The 19215-nt window shown below is 43.6% G+C and overlaps 1 protein-coding gene across 1 annotated transcript in view; it reads left to right on the top strand.

Annotated features, from left to right (window-relative positions):
• unc5db (unc-5 netrin receptor Db) overlaps window positions 1–19215 on the top strand; it is a 137738-nt gene that overhangs the window by 39354 nt on the left and 79169 nt on the right. The window contains exons 5-9 of the mRNA XM_056279580.1: window positions 1923–2103; window positions 2925–3092; window positions 13848–14012; window positions 14791–14823; window positions 16089–16274. Coding sequence (XP_056135555.1) covers window positions 1923–2103; window positions 2925–3092; window positions 13848–14012; window positions 14791–14823; window positions 16089–16274 — 733 coding nt within the window. The remainder of the gene's footprint in view (window positions 1–1922; window positions 2104–2924; window positions 3093–13847; window positions 14013–14790; window positions 14824–16088; window positions 16275–19215) is intronic.

Consider the following 19215-nt stretch of genomic DNA (forward strand, 5'->3'; position numbering starts at 1 on the left):
GTCAACACTGACACTGATGACCGACTCCTAATTGAAACAAATGTGCCAATTAGGCAATTCATTTCTCACATCCTCTTCCACACACTTAGCCAGCTAATTTGTATTTGTTCCTTCATCTTTTCACCAACCCCCCTCCCTTTTTTCTTGTCTATCTCTTGCTCTCTTTAATTCTCTCTCCGTCCCCTTGTCTCATATCCCCCTGCCTTTCCCGCTCTCTGATTCCTTCTTTGCCTCTCTCTCTCTCTCTCTCTCTCTCTCTCTCTCTCTCTCTCTCTCTCTCTCTCTCTCTCTCTCTCTCTCTCTCTCTCTCTCTCTCTCTCTCTCTCTCTCTCTCTCTTCTCGGTCTGTCTCTCTCCGCAGGCCTCTCTTTCCTTGCGTATCTCTCTCTATCTTTCCATCTGCTCGGGGAATCTCCTCATCATTACCCTGGGGCTGTAACCAGCCAACAGACAGCAATTGTACTTACAGGGCTCCAAAGAATGTGGAGGCCGGCTTGCGCCACACGTTAATTGCCTCTTTCAAATCACAAATTTCCCAGGATAAAATTGAAATAAATACATAAAGAGAGCCGGGGAAACGCTCGGGCGCCGTCGCTCGTTGTCACCCGGCCGGCTCCCCGTCAGTGACAGATTAGTTTAATCATGAGAAACTAGACTCTGTCCCCCTGTTCTCTCTCTTCTCTCTTATCTATCAGCCCTGCTAAATGCTTTGCCTCCGATGAAACCCTCGCTAAAGGGTATCTTTTAATTGTGAAGAAGGATCTGGAAGCCTTTGAAGATTGTCTTCCATGTTTTTCTTCGAGGCACCAGGCAGGAGGAGGTGAGGTGTGTGTGTGTGTGTGAGAGAGAGGTGTGTGTGTGTGTGTGTGAGAGAGGTGTGTGTGTGTGTTTGTGTGTGTGTGTGTGTGTGTATGTGTCGGGGCGCGCTCAACTGCCATTATCATATGTCCCTCCATGGGGAAAAAAAAACAAACAAATAAAAACAAGCATATCGCTGATATCAATTGGCACAATTGACTCATATAGCAGTGAGGGGAAAAAAAATACTAAATATGAAAAATGATTACTGTGTTATGATGGCCATTATCATTTTCATTTGTGTCAACGTATACCTGCAATCCATCATCTCTCAGGTCCATGTGTCACTTCTATTTTGTGCAGTGTTTGCATGCTCGCGGGCAGTTCCTGTTTAAATCCAGATGCTGTGTTTGTTTATTATAAGGGTGTCTGTGCGTTTCCTATAAATCCATCAGTCTGCCCTGTTCCACCACACTATGAATGTAATTTGCAGACGCAGCGATGCAGCGCGGTATACCAGCGTAGGAGCAGTAAAGCGTCACTAAGTTTGTAATTCATAATTAGTTTTCCTCTTTGTTGCTAGTAATTGGTTATAGTGCTCTTCTTGGCTTCCTAATGGCTTTTGGTTGCGCTGGCTGGCTGTGGTTGGATGGTTGGATAGTTGGATGTAATGGTGTGGTGTACCAATGACCAGCTTTTTTGTTCACTGGGGTGTGTTACTGCGCCGTTACTGTTCAAGCCTCTGAATATGTAGAAGCTGGGTCCAAACGGACCTTTTGAAAACAGCGGCAGCCACTTTTCTCAAAAGGAAAAAAAACAGAATGACGTTGAAACAAATCAAGGTCCTTTTTGAAAGACAGAAATATTAAATGTAGAATTGGGGAAATGAAATGGACAGCCGATAGTGGTAACTTTTATAAAGTTTTCAAGGGGGGAAAATCAAGTAACCTCCTTGCGTCCTTGGGGCCTTGGGGTGTCTCCCCACCTGCCACCCAATGACTGCTGGGATAAGCTCCAGCATCCTGCGACCCTAAGTTGGATAAGCGGTTTGGATAATGGATGTAAATCAAGTAACCTCATGGTATTATTCTGTTTTTTTGTTTTTGTATTTTGTCTTTGGAACAGGTGGAGTGGCTGAAAAATGAAGAGGTCGTGAGCTCCCTGACTGACGGCAACATAGACACCCGAGCCGACCACAACCTCATCATCAACGAAGCGCGCCTCTCCGACTCGGGCAACTACACCTGTCTGGCCAGCAACATTGTGGCTAAGAGACGCAGTGCTACAGCAACCGTGGTAGTCTTCGGTAAGCCTCCGCTCCCTCCGCCACCACCTCCCCGTTCCCCTGCCCCTCCAGCCCAGCTGCTGTTTGCCCATTACAACACACTACAGTGTGCCGCTGCAGTGTTTACATGGTACTTCAGATCAATTTGTTTGGTTCCCTGTGCCCCTGCACAAGTGATTAAGAGACCCATCTCCATGTTTCTGTGAAGAACGATGGTTCCCCTTATTTCGATGAATGTATTATTCAAAGAGTCAATTTACTGCCTCTCATTTAAAATCAATGTGGACTTTATGAAAGGAAATAAACCACTGTGTCTTAATCTCATTTAAAAGGAGTGTGGCTCATTAAATATTTATTCACCACAGACCTTCCAGCCACACGGGTTCCCGAGCTTTGATAGTATTCTGAAACATTTAGGCTTCATGCGCTCCAGTCAGAAAGATCATAGCGTAAAGCACTTAACAAATTAGAACGCTAAGTGGGCGACTATGCAGCACACTACTTCTAATACGTCTGTCCTGTCCGCCACTACGACCCGCTGTTGCCTCCGGAAATGGCATCGGCAATCCCGTTTTATGGCTGTTTGCCGCGCTTTCTCGGTTTCACACCTTTATCTTAATTCAAGAGCGGGGAATATCGAACTGGCAATTAGGGGGGAGGGAGCTGTATGCCCGCCACGGTGACTGTGCTTGGCCTTGTTGCCTTGCAGAACCTCGGAGCCTGAGTGCTCATTAATAACTCTTACTCCTGTTAAGAGTATTTAGCTAAGTCACAGTCCTGGGGGAGTGAAACTTGTGCATCCATCACATCTCTCTTCTCTCTCTTTCCATATCTCTCTGTAGTGAACGGGGGATGGTCCCTGTGGACAGAATGGTCGTCATGTAACGTCCCGTGTGGGCGGGGCATCCAGAAGCGATCGCGGACCTGCACCAACCCCGCGCCTCTCAACGGCGGGGCTTTCTGTGAGGGCATGTCTGTGCAGAAGATCACCTGCAATGCCCTTTGCCCAAGTCAGTGCCATTTACCCTCTGTAGAGTTATTCATGTAGAAGAAAATGGATATTTAAACATTCAAACATGACATTACAGCGCCCTCGCGGCGATACAACCAACAATTCATCAAGCAGTCTTTTTTTTTCATACCTCTTAACATAACTGTATGTTCACTCATTATTTATTTCCATTTAACAGTTTGTTTATAGTATATATATCCAATACGTACCAGTCAGCATGCCCTACTTGCCCATGGCAAAAATGTGAAGACAGCGGTCCTCATCCAACAACTGTCTGCACACACAGATCTGCTTGTATTATGAAGAAAGTACTTACTATCTACTATATCTTAAGTCATATGCTGGTTTTCTCTTGTATTTGATTCATGTTGGGGTAAGATCAAGATTTAAGAGTGGAGGAGACGTGTCATACGCCAACATGCAAATCAGTCCCATTACTTCATTACCCAACAGCCTCGTTCTAGGAGGGAGAAGTCCGTAAATCACTAGTCCACCTCACAGAAAGACTAGGATAAATATTGAAGAATGGATAAATGTCATGAATTTATATGACTATAATGTGCTCACAAATGAATGACACATAATCATGTTTTTACTATTTTAGGATATACAGAATTTTAAAATAAAAATATGTATATTCAGACTGAGGCAGAAATGTTATTGGCGGCTCGGGTGAATTGAAACCAATAAGATCAGGAATCAGTTCAGATTCCTCCAACCATGCTTCTTTTTTTTCAATTTTCTTTTTTCTTTTTTTTACTTCACACAATAAATGAAAATGCAATAATGGGATTGTATTTCAATTTTAGGTTTGTCCATTCCAAGCTTTCCTGTTTTTGAGGCATCAGCGAGGCTAATTCAAGTCTCACTGGCACGCATGTTGAATTTAGAAACATTTGGCTTTTAATATTCAAGGCATGTGTGTGAGAACAAATGTGGACGGTTAAGAACGCTTTAGGAGCCAACATTGACTCCTCTCACACAATTCTTGGACGTGAAGTAAGTTAAGAGGACACGCATGCATGTGGCCCAACACCTAGATTTATAATTTGTGTAATGGTATAATTGTAAAAATAAAATTATGACTAAATTTATAAAATTTACAAGTCATAATTACATAGCATTGATTGGGAAATTAAGTGTTAGCCTCGCCTCTCCCTGTTGACACATCCATTCATAAAGGCTTTGCTCCCTGCCGGATCATCGCCAGCCAAAGTCTTTGACTCTCATTTCATTCATCTCTGCCACAGGGTAACGTTTTAGGCGTTTGGCCGATGCTCTTATCCCAAACGACTGAAAAAGAGTGCAAAAACGAAATAAGCTAAATCGCCTACATTACAAGCAATAATGAGTTAAGGGAGAAGGCCGTGGTGCCCTGACACCGCTCCTGTCACACAAGAATGATCATGTGAGAGAAAAGCGCTGGGAGAAGAAATGAAGAAGAGATGTTAAAGGTAATTTTTATATGAGAACAAATTAGAGTGACTGGACGAGCAGGATATGGGAGATTGGATATGATTCAGTGGGGACAGGGTGACATGATTTACTTATTGATGAAAAGATGGGTTTTCAGCCCCTGAAAGAGAGTTTGAAGTCACTCTGCTGTTTTGGCTGGAGCGAGAAGGTCATCCAGTGATTCAGGTCCTGCACAAAGCAAAGTCACAGTCACACTCACATGTATTGGTCAAGTGAATTTGCAAACAAAAAAGAAACTGACTCAGTGGATTGCAGATCACAGAGGCCATAGGAAACACAATAGTGTTAAAATGGTAAAGAAAGTTACAGGCGTGCAATTAAGATTGTGAATAAATAGCTTTAAAACAGAAAGGCAAGAAAAAAAAGTTTATTTTTTGTACTTTCTGCACACCATCTGTCAAAGTTATACTGTTTTCACTGAAAACAGTGGCGAATGTAGCTGCCAGTATCAGAAAAAAACACATTTGTGTTTGTGACACACACACACACACACACACACACACACACACACACACACACACACAATCAGTTCTTTGGGAGCTTAAGTAAAAAGCTGTTCAATGTGAATCAAGAAATTCCTCAAATGTTATCCCAGTACAAGGTACCAGACTGTCAAGGTGTTGTTGTGTAAAGTACAGGGCCAGGTCAGCAGTCATTTAGGCCTGTACATTTTGGCTTTTTGGTGGATTATACAATCATGAGGCTTTGGAAGCAGTGCAGTGATCCAGTAATGGGTAGAAAATGTCTGTGGAAATAGCGCCAGTTGGTCTACACAGTGCTTTAGGGAGTCTGGGGCAGGCAGTGGTGGGGCATCCTGGTCATCCGTGGAGGAAAGGAGGTAGGCAGCACAGAGGACCGGGGGAGGACTGAGCAAGGCTGGTTAATGGGGCCATTTGATGAATGTATGAAAGAAGTGGGAGAGGAAAAGTGAAGGGTGAGATGGGTAGATGGAGGTTGACAGAGAAATGTTCAGATCTTCACTAGAACTGATTAAGATCATTGGGCCTGTTAATGATTATCTGTGGAATGGGAGGGTTTCCTCTTCCCTTTTGATGGTTACCCCTACCACACACACACACACACACTGCTGGATCCCTTCTTGGCACATGTGATTACTCTCTCCTCTCGATTGAGTATTTTAGCCCATCTTTTGCAGGAAAGGACACGTGTAAGAGAACTGTACAATTCTGCTGTAAACTAGGATTTCACCCTTGTTATATCTGACTCAGTGCTTTATAGGATGCATTAGCTTTAAAAATCTGATGTATGACATATTTATCTGTTTATACAGGAAGCTGGTACCCAAATAGTTTGTCAAATTTCTAAAAATTCTACTGTGGCCCCAGAAAAGCTCTGCAGCCCCGCTGTTGCTCTGCTTGTCCGCCTTCTCACTGATGACAGTCCTAGGATATTTTAGTTTCTGTATGTTGTCCAGTTAAGCAATACCTACATAAACACAGGGCAGATAAAACTTAGCAGCGATTTAGCATGGTAGTGAAAACTAAAGCAGTGTTATACACCAGCACCAAGGTTTTTGAATTCAAGCAATTTTGAAAAAAAGCAACTGCAAACAGACAGTAGAGGGGAGTATGAGAAAAGTTGGGACAGTCCGAGACAAAGTGCATTGCGTGTGCTGAATACATTTGCAGGGGCTTAGGAGAAGCCAGAAGGGAAGGAGTTGCAGCTTTCCGGCGCGGAGATCATTTAACGCCTGAAAGAGAAGTTGGGCAGAGTCCCTTATGGAAGGGTCTGGCCTGACGGATGCCATTGAGTGCACACCTGCAGGGTTGGAATAGAGCTGCAGTGTTATTCATGCCCAACAGTCGGTTGTCCCGAATCACATCAAGATTCTTGGCAGCCAGGGCAGGGGTCACTGTTGTCTTGTCAAGGATGATGAAGAGGTCTTGTGGAGGGTAACATTTTCTGGTACACACTGGAGAGAGCAGCTCGACCAAGCCATTGTCAATGTCACCATTTCGGTGACATTGAGTGTGAAGGTGTGGGCAGACTCTGCTGGAGATTTCAGCAGGGCAAGCAGAAGAAATACATGCCTCAATCCAATGGGCTGAGAATAGAAAATAATGGTAGAGTTGAGGGGGTGAACTTGAGCAATTGTGGATTGTGAAAATGCAATAAAACAAGACTAGGTCAAAACCTAGTATATGGCTAGACCGTGTATGGTCAATGTTTGAAATTGTGGCCAATTTGTTACAGGGATGGTCAGTGGTAGTGTCTATAATGTGAATTCCTCGATGTTGAATGTTTATTTGCAATGTTATGTAATGGTCCCAGTAATATTTGTTGTTAAAGTGTACTGAAGTAGCATATCACATGACATGGTTAAGCTATGTTTGAGTAAAAAAAAAAGAGAAGAAGACTAAATGCAGTTGCAAGAACAATACTTTCCACTTATATCTTGGGATGTCTAATTTGAAAGAGAACTTAATTTGATTGTAATTATAACTATTCTAATTATCGGTTAACTCCCCTCCTCTTTCATGTGTTCGATCTGTGGATGTCTCGTTTTTTCTAAGAGTCACTCTGTATTGCGGATTTTGTCAGTGATTGTTATTTGGGGTACTTTAACTGCACTCTCCCTCATGCGTCTTGGCACATGGATAGATGTTGTCTCTCCTACTCTGCTCAATGCTGGACTGTTACAGTGTGTAACCAGATGTGGAAAGAGCAGCAAGAGATTTCATTCTTAGCATTTCAGTCGTATCCACGAGCAGCAACATATTCCATCCGTTAGCATGCGATATACACTCACCGGCCACTTTATTAGGCACACCTGTCCAACTGCTCGTTAACGCAAATTTCTAATCAGCCAATCACATGGCAGCAACTCAATGCATTTAGGCATGTAGACATGGTCAAGACAATCTGCTGCAGTTCAAACCGAGCATCAGAATGGGGAAGAAAGGTGATTTAAGTGACTTTGAACGTGGCATGGTTGTTGGTGCCAGACGGGCTGGTCTGAGTATTTCAGAAACTGCTGATCTACTGGGATTTTCACGCACAACCATCTCTAGGGTTTACAGAGAATGGTCCGAAAAAGAGAAAATATCCAGTGAGCGGCAGTTCTGTGGGCGAAAATGCCTTGTTGATGCCAGAGGTCAGAGGAGAATGGCCAGACTGGTTCGAGCTGACAGAAAGGCAACAGTAACTCAAATAACCACTCATTACAACCGAGGTATGCAGAAGAGCCTCTCTGAACGCACAACACGTTGAACCTTGAGGCAGATGGGCTACAGCAGCAGAAGACCACACCGGGTGCCACTCCTGTCAGCTAAGAACAGGAATCTGAGGCTACAATTCGCACAGGCTCACCAAAATTGGACAATAGAAGATTGGAAAAACGTTGCCTGGTCTGATGAGTCTCGATTTCTGCTGCGACATTCGGATGGTAGGGTCAGAATTTGGCGTCAACAACATGAAGGCATGGATCCATCCTGCCTTGTATCAACGGTTCAGGCTGGTGGTGGTGGTGTAATGGTGTGGGGGATATTTTCTTGGCACACTTTGGGCCCCTTAGTACCAATTGAGCATCGTGTCAACGCCACAACCTACCTGAGTATTGTTGCTGACCATGTCCATCCCTTTATGACCACAGTGTTCCCATCTTCTGATGGCTACTTCCAGCAGGATAACGCGCCATGTCATAAAGCTCGAATCATCTCAGACTGGTTTCTTGAACATGACAATGAGTTCACAGTACTCAAATGGCCTCCACAGTCACCAGATCTCAATCCAATAGAGCACCTTTGGGATGTGGTGGACCGGGAGATTCGCATCATGGATGTGCAGCTGACAAATCTGCAGCAACTGCTTGATGCTATCATGTCAATATGGACCAAACACTCTGAGGAATGTTTCCAGTACCTTGTTGAATCTATGCCACGAAGGATTAAGGCAGTTCTGAAGGCAAAAGGGGGTCCAACCCGGTACTAGCAAGGTGTACCTAATAAAGTGGCCAGTGAGTGTATGTGGAATGAGCTGGAACCACTGCACTGATTCATTTTGAAAGAAAAACGGCCGATAGGGAAACTCCCACTTCCATGTTTACCAGCAACGTCGTTGGTCAGCCGAGCAATTGTGTAACTTGTAACTTCAGTGATGTCATTGGTCACCTGATCCAATGGTCCAATTGTGTAACTTGTTCTCTCAATCACGACAGATATTTGCAGTTGTAGGGCTGGCCCCGCTGGCCAGTCCAGCCAAAAAAAGTAGTGCAGAGAGAAAAGGATGTAGACTTGAGCCTAGGGGTATACTAGTAGAGAGGGGGCAGAAGAGCAAAATTCTTCTCTACAGCACCAGTTACATAATAAATCCAGTCCAAGGCCTCAGTCAGACTAGTATTTATGACCACAATATAGCAAAATTCCAAACCAATCTTCGTTCCAACCCTTACCTCTAGTCATGAACTTTGGGTAGTGACCGAAAGGGTGAGATCATGGACACAAGCAGCTGAAATGAGTTTTCTCCGTAAGGTGTCTGGGCTCAGCCTTAGAGATAGGGTGAGGAGCTTAGACATCCGGAGGGAGCTAGGAGTAGAGACACTACTCCTTCACGTTGAAAGGAGCCAGTTGGTTCGGGCATCTGATTAGGATGCCTCCTAGGCACCTTCCTTTGGAGGTTTTCTGGGCATGTCCAACTGGGAGGAGACCCCAGGGTAGACCCATAACTTGCTGGAGGGACTACATGTCCAATCTGGCCTGGGAACGCCTTGGGATCCCCCAGAAGGAGCTGGAGGGCGTTGCTGGGAAGAGGGACGCCTGGAGTATCCTACTTTGTTGGCTGCCACTGCAACCTGACCCCGGAGAAGCAGCTGATGATGAGATGAGATATAGCAAAATTAAATTTAGCGATCCCTTCACGTGGAGTGAACTATGACACACCAGTTTGTGCTATCGACCAATAGAGGGAGAGGTTGCTAGGGAGAATCCAAAATGGAGGAAGCTAACATTTTTGTAGTGTCACACTATCCAGATTTTTACAATTGTGTTCTGCCAGAAAAAATTGCTAGGCTAAAGATATGCGGCATGGTTTACAGTAAGCCATGAAGCCGGAGTAGATTTTATAACTATCTTTCATTAATTTAACTGCATTTAGTGTTTTTGGTTGCCAAGTTGCTGGTACCGCAAGGACATGTGTTTGCCCTGTCACTGTCTGGTTGACTGGGCTTTAAGATTAGAGGCAAAATCTTGAAAATACAGACCCAGAAGTCAGTAAAAGTGACAGTTTTCAAAGTTTGTTCAGCTTGTTTGACTATATGCAAACCAGATTGGTTAGACATCAACAAGCAGTTCTCTGAAAATTATTGAAAATTGGTTGAAAGCATGTGGCCAGAAAGCAAAGAAAAACCCTTAAGAGCAAAGAGAATCAGTACTATCAGATTAAAGAAGAAGGCTTTTTGAAAAGAACTAGCTCATTTAAATACATTAATATGAAAAGAACTGGCTTATTTAAAGACATTGTTAAGCAGATATTCAGGAGGAGTCAGTGGTGGTTGTTAAGAAGAGGACTGTAGCACTGTTCATTCTTATCGCAGGTCTCTTATGTGTTTAATTTATTCAGCACCATGCACATTTGTAAAACAAAAAAAGCACCCACACACAACCACTTCTAAACTTACTGATCTCTCTCGCAGGATATTGTCCAATGGTATGTGCAAGTAAGCTCTTCCCTTTTCAAGGCTATTAGCAACAACTCAACCAACAGCCTTCTTAGGCCTCCAGATGCTTCTGTTATCACTCCTGTTAGTCCAAAGATTTCCTCTGTTGCACCAGAAGAGAGAAGCACACTGGGTTGGTCTCCTTTAGGTAAACCGGGTTGTAGTCTGTTATGTAGGTGGGCAAAACAGCAGAGGGCAGAGTAATGGGGTGGAGCAAAACAATGGAAGCGGCATGGCAACAGCCAAACACATCACTGACAATAGCACTTTTATTTCTCTTAGAAAACAAGGTTATAAATAACTACAGCAATGAATACCTGCTGGCTGCTCTTCTGCGGGGCCAAAGTGTTTTTGTTGTTAATTGTTTGAGAAATTTTGCTTTCTCAGTAGTGCTTTTTAACAGTTTTGTCCCATTCACTGTAATTAGCTGGGATTAAAGGATGTGAATTTACTTAACGGATTATATTCATCTCACTGGGGAAATTACACTTAAGCATTACAACAGTTGACGGTGTATTAATTGTGGTTTTGACACTGTTGCATGTGTTCACATGTCTGCGTTGTGTAAGCTGCTTGTGCAGACCTTTCAGATCAGGCCATCCAGCTCATGCATCTGGATGCCTGGCTTTATAGCACCAATCCAAATCAACCATCATAGGTTGGTGGGGTGTAACCTGGATGAAACTGACTATAACGTTTATACAGGGGAAGGGGAATTTGGTGCAGCTGCATGTCATTGATATGCTCGACCACTCCTGGGTGTCTCTGCCTCATCAACACATAGCCTCCACCCGGTTTTTACAGGGAACATATCAACAGTTATAACCTAGATCAATGTTTTTCAAACCACTCTTCAGGGACCCACAGAACTGCTGGTTTTCAATTCTACCACATCGTCAATCATGTTGACCTATTTGATTTTTTTTTTCTTTAGTCAACCCCCAGCCCCCTCTCTACTAACATGACCCACCCACAAACCACCATGATTGGGTAAAACTTAAGTTAAGACATCATCCCAGAAGAGTTGAAGGTAAAGAGAAAGGCCAAGTGATGGCTGTCAAATAGACTGGCAGCTCAAATCTTATTTTTGGCATGTTCAGATTGAAATCAGATTGCTTTTATCTTGTCTGGACAGCAAAAACATCGAAACCAAATTTTGCAAATCAGATGCATGATCTTCCCATGCGCTACGTCCCCCTGGTGAAACTCATCACTGTCAGGTTAAAAGAAGTGGCTGGTGACTCCACATGTGTCGGAGGAGGCATGTGGTAGTCCGCAGCCCTCCCCGGATCGGCAGATGGGGTGAAGCAGCGACCGGGACGGCTCGGAAGAGTGGGGTAATTGGCCAAGTACAACCGGGGAGAAAAAGGGGGGAAAAAATCCACAAAAAAAAACAACAAAAAAAAAGTTGAGGAGTCTGGTCAGCTGAAAGAAAGAAATGTCCAGACTTTACCAGAGGAGAGAATGGAGAAGTAAAGAAAGTGTCACGTGAGAGGAATAGCCACTGAATTAAAAAGAGCAAAGCATGGACATAGTAGAATTGAACTTCTCTAGGGAAAGGTTGAAGTCAATGGTTGAATTCGAGGAGTAAGCGATAGCACGCCTTAAGAAATGTGCAGACAAAGGGAAGTAGCAGTCCTCTTTTAGCAAGTCATCAAGTGGACCTGGGGGTATTAAGGGACAACAATGAAGTGGGGCAGGTTGGGTTACATTCACAGCATGGAATTCAAATGGAGAAATAAACCAGCTGAGGGAGAACCAAGAAGTTTCCCTATCCGAATAGCTGAGACTGTCTGCAGCAGAGAGGGTAGGTAGCAGCTTTCATTGGGTTTATCAGGGTCATCGACGTCTTTGTGAAAACAAAGGAATGCAGAAACGGGGACGATGGGGTTGGAATCAGCTCTTTGAACTGCCAACTTGAAAAGGATAATCCCGTTTTTTTTTACAACCTGGTTTTTATTTTCATAGTTTTTGCCACCGTGCCTTTCAGTTATGAAATCATTTTACTCGCTGCCTTCACTGTAGAGGTTTTGGACAAGGGGAGTAGCTCTCACTGCCGAGTTCACCGTTGTACTCAGCTTTACAACGGCCTTTCAACAGCAAAACCTTAGTGCCTCAGTAAGACTGTGTACATTATTTCCTATTATCTATGGCTTCTCCATTGCACTTGTGGGGCAGTTATTTGATAGATATACACATGAATACCTACAGCAAGTATGGGTTGGTCATTCCTTCATTTGAACCAGGAAGCAGCTCAGTGATGTGACAGACCGTTGTTGATAATATTGGAAATTTCAGGTTCATGGCTTTCATTTCCGATTCAAAATATGTGATTTAGATAGTTGGATTAAATTTGACTCTGAAACATGTCAGCTCATTTTCTGTGGCCCCAAAAGACTTATCATATCTATCGTAATCAATATGCACAATGGCAAAAACAATGAAAATAAGACCCATGTTGTAGAAAAACTCACACCTCCATTGGCTCAGCCCTAAGTACGTGTAGGCCAGGGAGGATGGATAAATTAGATACATTACAATGATGAAGAGAATAGCTGCTTTGTCAGATGCAGGTAAAAGAACAGGAAGAGTTCATTTTAACTGCTGGTGATATGGAAAAGCTGACAGGTGAACGGTAGGTAACAGTGGAAAGGAAAATAGGTACAAATGAGCTGTTTCATGAATTTGTTGGACATTTCCTGGCTGCAGTCAGGATATAGACTTCCTTTTATCAGTACAATGAGGTCAAATGAGATTAAGTGGACCCTCTAGGGAGTTGAGAACATGAATTACCACTAAAATATCAAATCATTAACAGATTTGAGTCAGATAATCAGATGACTCTTGCATGCGAGGGTGTCGTGCTTCACACACTAGGTACAAACCAAAGAGAGCTCAAAGGAGAAGACCACAAAATTTGAAGGCATTTCAGATCAGGGGTACAGAGATCGGGAATAGTTACGTTGTTTGTCTGACTGTATGTGCCGTTTAACAAGTTGGACAGAATGAAAATACCAAGTAAGAAGGGAACTGTCAGGAGAAACAATATGCATTCGTTCAATGGCAAATGTGGTCAACGCAGAAGCACTCGGTATTCTTTCCACAACATCCAAACACATCATTTGCATTTAAATTAGTTGAAAAGAAACTGCAAATACATGTGTAGGTAGGGGGTGGTGAAGACCACAAAAGAGTATTACCTTCTTCGCCACCCACAAAAATAGATTATAGGCGTTGCGACGGCTGCCGAAAAAAATCCTCAGCTACCATATGGTCTCTAAATATTTGTTGAGCTAAGCATGATGAACTCAGATGACAGGCATGGTAGAAAAAGTGTGACTATTAACATGCACCAGGCCATCTTGATTTCATAGCCCTGCATCAAATCCCATTATACAAACAGACCTGCTGGGTAATGGAGATACAAATGCTCCTTGAGCTGCACAGCACACATCATGGTCTGTGCTCGATGTGTGTGTGTATGTGTATCCACTGTCTTTGTTGTCAGTCCTTTTTTTAATCTTTTAGCATTGTATCCATCAATTTATATGTCCTCACGTACATATGAATTTATGAATATATGAGTTATGTCTATTTCCACAGTTGACGGGGGTTGGGACGAGTGGAGCGAGTGGACAGTGTGTAGCAGCCAGTGTGAACGGCTACGCAAGAGAGACTGCAACTCACCGGCCCCCAGACACAGGGGCAAGATGTGTGAAGGTGACAGCCAGATGACGGAAAACTGCACCAATGGACTATGTACTCAGAGTAAGACCCTTCCTCCTGCATAATGTCATCATCATGATAATCATCAATCACTTCCCCCTCGCCACCATATTTACTCATCAGTAACTGGCAAGTTATCATAGGCATGTTTAAGCAGCAAGTGGATGTTGGATGAAATCACAATCTGGGCTGATGTGAGTGACCCATGCATGATGGTTTCCCAGGCTATGTCCCCTGTTTGCTGCCCATGTGACTCACCATACGTCATCCTAAATAGAAATCCTCACACAGTGTGAACAGTACACAAATATGGGCATTTATTCCTCAGCGATGCCTCGAATGCAATTTGATTGCATAGTGTGTCATCTACCTGTAATGACTGACTTCACACAATGGACTAACCACAGGTCAAGATGTAATTGATTACTAAAGCATCCCTATATTTCAAATATTTATTTGTTGTTGCAAAATGCATGTTGGGATTTTCTTTTTATTCCAGTGTGGTTGGAAAACCTGGTTACTTTCTTCCCACTGAATACTATTTCAATTGTCATTCCGTCTTGTGGAAGGAGATGATAATCCCACTCAGAAGCAATTCCCTGAGCCAGTGAGCACTGTGTACCTCACTACCTTTATCTGGGCTGATGGGGAGATGATAATGATACCTGCCCACTATCATTATCAGGCATATAGTCTTCTGGCATAGTCAGCACCGAAGCGTCTCTTTCCACAGGGCAGTGCATCTGAGACCGAACTTGCTAGTGACTTCACACAGGCTTTAATCACCTCTCCCTCTCATTCTATCTCTCTGTCTTTGCAGATCGAAAGCTTCTACATGACGTAAAACCTCAAAGTGAGTCCTACTCTATGGATTTTTTTTATCTACAAATCCCCTATAATTCAAATTAGTGGCCTGTATTTTGGAAGGCAAGGGATGACGGTTATGTTGTGACAGCGGAGATGAGCCAGAGTCATTGGCAAACAGTAAACACAGTGAATTGCCATCATTTAGTTCAACTTGATCCGAGCAACTCCCATTTTAACCCAGAAAGTAATCACACATTCCTGTCATTATTCTGTGCCCGGCATTTATGATAACTGTGACATCGCAGCTGTGTTTCTTGTTCCTGCTCTAAGCCAGGAGATGTATCGGTTGTGACAAGTGAACATGTGCTATGTTGTGAAGGATTAATGGATTGTAATCACTGCAAACAAGCTAATTTTACCATTTTGCAACACTGTCCTCATGTTCCTGTAGTGGCTTTCAATCATATGCCAGTGTTAGCCCCACTCCGTTAAAATGACTGCCACGTTGTAGCTTGGCCTGCTACATTCATGTGAAGTGTGTCTAGTGACATTTCTGTAATGTTTGTAATGCAATGCCTAAATAATTTTGTGCAATGTCCTTTAAAAAGTACCATTGCTTGCACAGATTCTGGGGAGCACCCCGTTCTGGTAGAATTCCTCTAAATTAATTTGCCTCAGATGATTCCTTGTGACCTCTGCTGACAAGCAGTTCACAGCATGGTCAGTGATTTCCTTTTCTGTGAGCCATTCCTCGTGGCTATTGGATATGAAGCTGTGTTACTGAAGCCATTTAAGATCCTGTAATCACCTCCTTCGTTAGCATCTTGAGGAAGATGTGTAACAGCCTAAAGTGATGACTGCACATGTTCACTTATTCCTATATATGGAGCTTAGAATAGCAAAGAGAGATAAGACAGCTGGTCAGACCCCATCTATTTCATTCCACCGGTAGTTTTTCATCTTTCAATACTGACATGCTGTATCTGAAATAACCCACTTGCCTGTGTTTGTCCTTGTTTGCCCTCATAATAACCAAACCACCTCCATTACTTTTCCTCCATCTACTATCCAATGCCTCTGTTTTTATATATTTATTTAATTTTCGGGGGTAGGGGAGTGTTTTAACACAAAGTCAAGGCACTTTTATTTGTGCAGAAGTAATAATGCTTTTTGCACCCTACATGTTTTACCAAGTAGCCATAATTTCAGATGTGCAGTGCCTTAATTGATTTTTATCAACATGTGGAAATCACTGGAGGAGGATTCACTACTGCTATTACTATGTATTTTGTGTGTGTGCATGTGTCTCAGGTATGGACAACTCCACCGACGTGGCTCTGTATTCAGGACTGGGGGCTGGCATCGTCGCTGTGGCGGCCCTGGTGGTGGCCATTATGCTGTACAAGAAGAACCAGAGCGAGTATGGCGTGGACGTCATTGACTCCTCGGCGCTCACCGGGGGTTTCCAGTCATTCAACTTCAAGACCACCAGACAAGGTGAGAGAGTGCCAGCAGCTTCATGAAGGCATGGGTCGGTGCACACAAGGCCATACAGCAGCAATTGTCAAGGCCTGTTCAGACAGAGCTGCCCTACTGATTGATGGCATTTGTTTGCATTGAGCAGCATGGTGCATACCCTCCCTATCTGCTTAGGATTTATACCCCCATAATCAGTGAAAGGACCTGTCCTTCTATTTTGACAGACCTACTCCTCTGTTATTGTGAAGCTGGAGATAATCAATCTCTGATGGACATTTGCTGAGCCCCCACCCCCCAGTGGACCACACATTTGACTGTCAGGCAACCAATCTCTCATCAGATTGCTCCGGCCAAAGCCAATGATGGATAAATGTGAGGGGCATGGAACAGTGAACATCAATTCCATTTCTGTTGTGCACAGCAATAACTTCTGCTGGTAGCAGGAGCTGTGACTGCCCTGAACAGCCTTGCTACAAGCATTCGTATTACTGTCACTGACACTTCTGGGTTAGTGCAAGTGATAGCCATCGCGGCAATGGGTGATCCATCCCGGCTGCCTCTGTGACAGCGCTGTGTAAAGGCCCAACCTTGCTCCACCCACATCTACTAGCTATACCACGACCTTAGGTGTCGCTCATGGCCCTAACTTGTCATGTGACCAGTGGGATGGGGAGGTGGGGTTGAGCTGGGGCTACATCTGTCAGGTCATCAATCCTATTTAAATAGGGCAGATGTCCCTGCTGAGGTCTCCACCAGCCACAATCACTCGTTCTCATTCTCCTCTCTGTTAGCTCGACCAAAAGCCCCTGTAAATACGGACCTCATCCTCCATTCTCTCATCCCAGCTCCACCTGGTTTTGGAGGCATTAGTAATAGCATTTTATATTAACCTATTTTTGTGCTAACTACAGCATTACTCCATTACCATCGTTTGCAAAAACAAATAGCAGTGGGTGATATGTTTTCTCGGAAAATAAAAAAAATGTTTCAAAGTATGTATTTGCTAATAAGTAGCTCTCCGTGCTCAATAATCACCTAAGGGGAAAAAAAACCTATTTTATTCTTAAAAGAGTTCCTACATGCCTTCAGTGTGCTGAGTGCTGCAGGAGTTGGTGTATGGCAGGACACTAAATGAGTCTTTGGACCTTAGCCTGTCTCCTCACATTACTTCTGCTTCTGAGTGATCTTTAATCAGAGGCCCAATTCCAAACCTATCCCTCAAGGTATTCAACCTGAGGTCCATTTCATTAACTTCTCTCATCCCACGGCTACCATTCCATTTCATGGCACCATTCTTAAAGACGCACACTTGGGCGGTAATCAGATTATTCTCCACTGGACCAGAGAAAGGAGGGGTGGGAAATTCATCAATGGTCGGATGTCGGCTCAGATGTCCAATAATTATGAGTTTCTTCCAAAGCCATACAAGGTTGATTTTCTCAACAGGCCCCCCATAGTATTTCTGTCAGTAGAAAAAAAAAAGAAAAAAGTTTTGATTTCAAAATGTGTTGATTGCATTATTGATAAATTACACATCCGCTCTGTAGTCATCATCACAAAGTTTTATTAGCTATTATATCTACTGATGCTTATACTAACCAGAGAGAATAAACTGCATGTTCCATTTGGGTATTTTAGATCTGAGTAGGGCTGTCTAGAGTAATCAAGTAACTCGATTACCACAATTACTAAAAAAAAAAAAACTTTGATTACAATTTACTGATATAAAGCTTTGTTTTATCTTCCTATGTATTCTAAATGGGCCTGTAAATGTAGAGCGGGGCAGCGCATTATTTATGTCAAGAAAATTTTCAAAGTTCGGGAACATCTTCAGGCGGCACGGTGGCGCAGTGGTTAGCGCAGTTGCCTCACAGCAGAATGTCCTGGGTTCAAGCCCCGGGGTAGTCCAACCTTGGGGGTCGTCCCGGTTTGTCCTCTTTGTGGAGTTTGCATGTTCTCACCATGTCTGCGTGGGTTTCCTCCAGGGGCTCCAGTTTCCTCCCACAGTCCAAAGACATGTAGGTCAGGTGAATCGGCCATACTAAATTGTCCCTAGGTATGTATGTGTGTGTGTGTGGGGGCCCTGTGTGATGGCCTGGCAGCCCGTCCAGGGTGTCTCCCCACCTGCCGCCCAATGTCTGCTGGGATAGGCTCCAGAATCCCTGCAACCCTGAGAGCAGGATAAGCGGTTTGGATAATGGACATGAGACCATCTTCAACTGAAACGTAAAGAAAACGCAGTGGTCTGTAAGCAATGAAAATCTGAAATTGCTTTCTACAACAGCACAATGTCCATAATGCAGCACCTCAAAAGAAAGAATCATGCCTACAAATGTATAATTTCTTTTAATTGACACATTTCTGTATCCTCAAGGTCACCTTATGTTAAATGATGTAATAAAACAGGAGCAACATGGACCAGAAATGAAATAATATATTATAAGGAGGCACATATTGCATTATAATGCACACAGAGGAAACCAGACTGTAAATTGTAGGCCAAAGTTAGTCTTACATTACCCCGATGCTCTTAGATTGAATACTTAAAAGTTAGTGATGTGCGGGTCGACCCACAACCGGCGGGTCGGGCAGGTTCGGGTAAGCTTACTAGAAAATATCATGGGTTCAGGTGGGCGGGTCAAAAAGTGACAAAGCAGCGCTCCAAGTAAGTTATAAATAACTTACAGCAACATAGCATTCAGTAGGCTTGACTAGTCCACCTTCGCTTCCTCTCTCTTGCTCTCTCTCTCTCTCTCTCTCGCTCGCTCTCTCTCTCTCTCGCTCTCTCAAACACACACATGTACGCAAGCAAGCAGCTTTTTCATCAATTTGTGTTTGTGGTTTTAGTCAGTGCATGTGTTTAGTGTTGAGGCTTCACCTACAAGTTAATTTCCCCTAAGTGGTATACATAGATTTTGTTTACACGGCCAACACGCTTTTTTTTTTTTCAGAAAGAAGA

This window comes from Lampris incognitus, chromosome 1 (genome assembly GCF_029633865.1).
Source record: "Lampris incognitus isolate fLamInc1 chromosome 1, fLamInc1.hap2, whole genome shotgun sequence".
Lineage (NCBI taxonomy): Eukaryota > Metazoa > Chordata > Actinopteri > Lampriformes > Lampridae > Lampris > Lampris incognitus.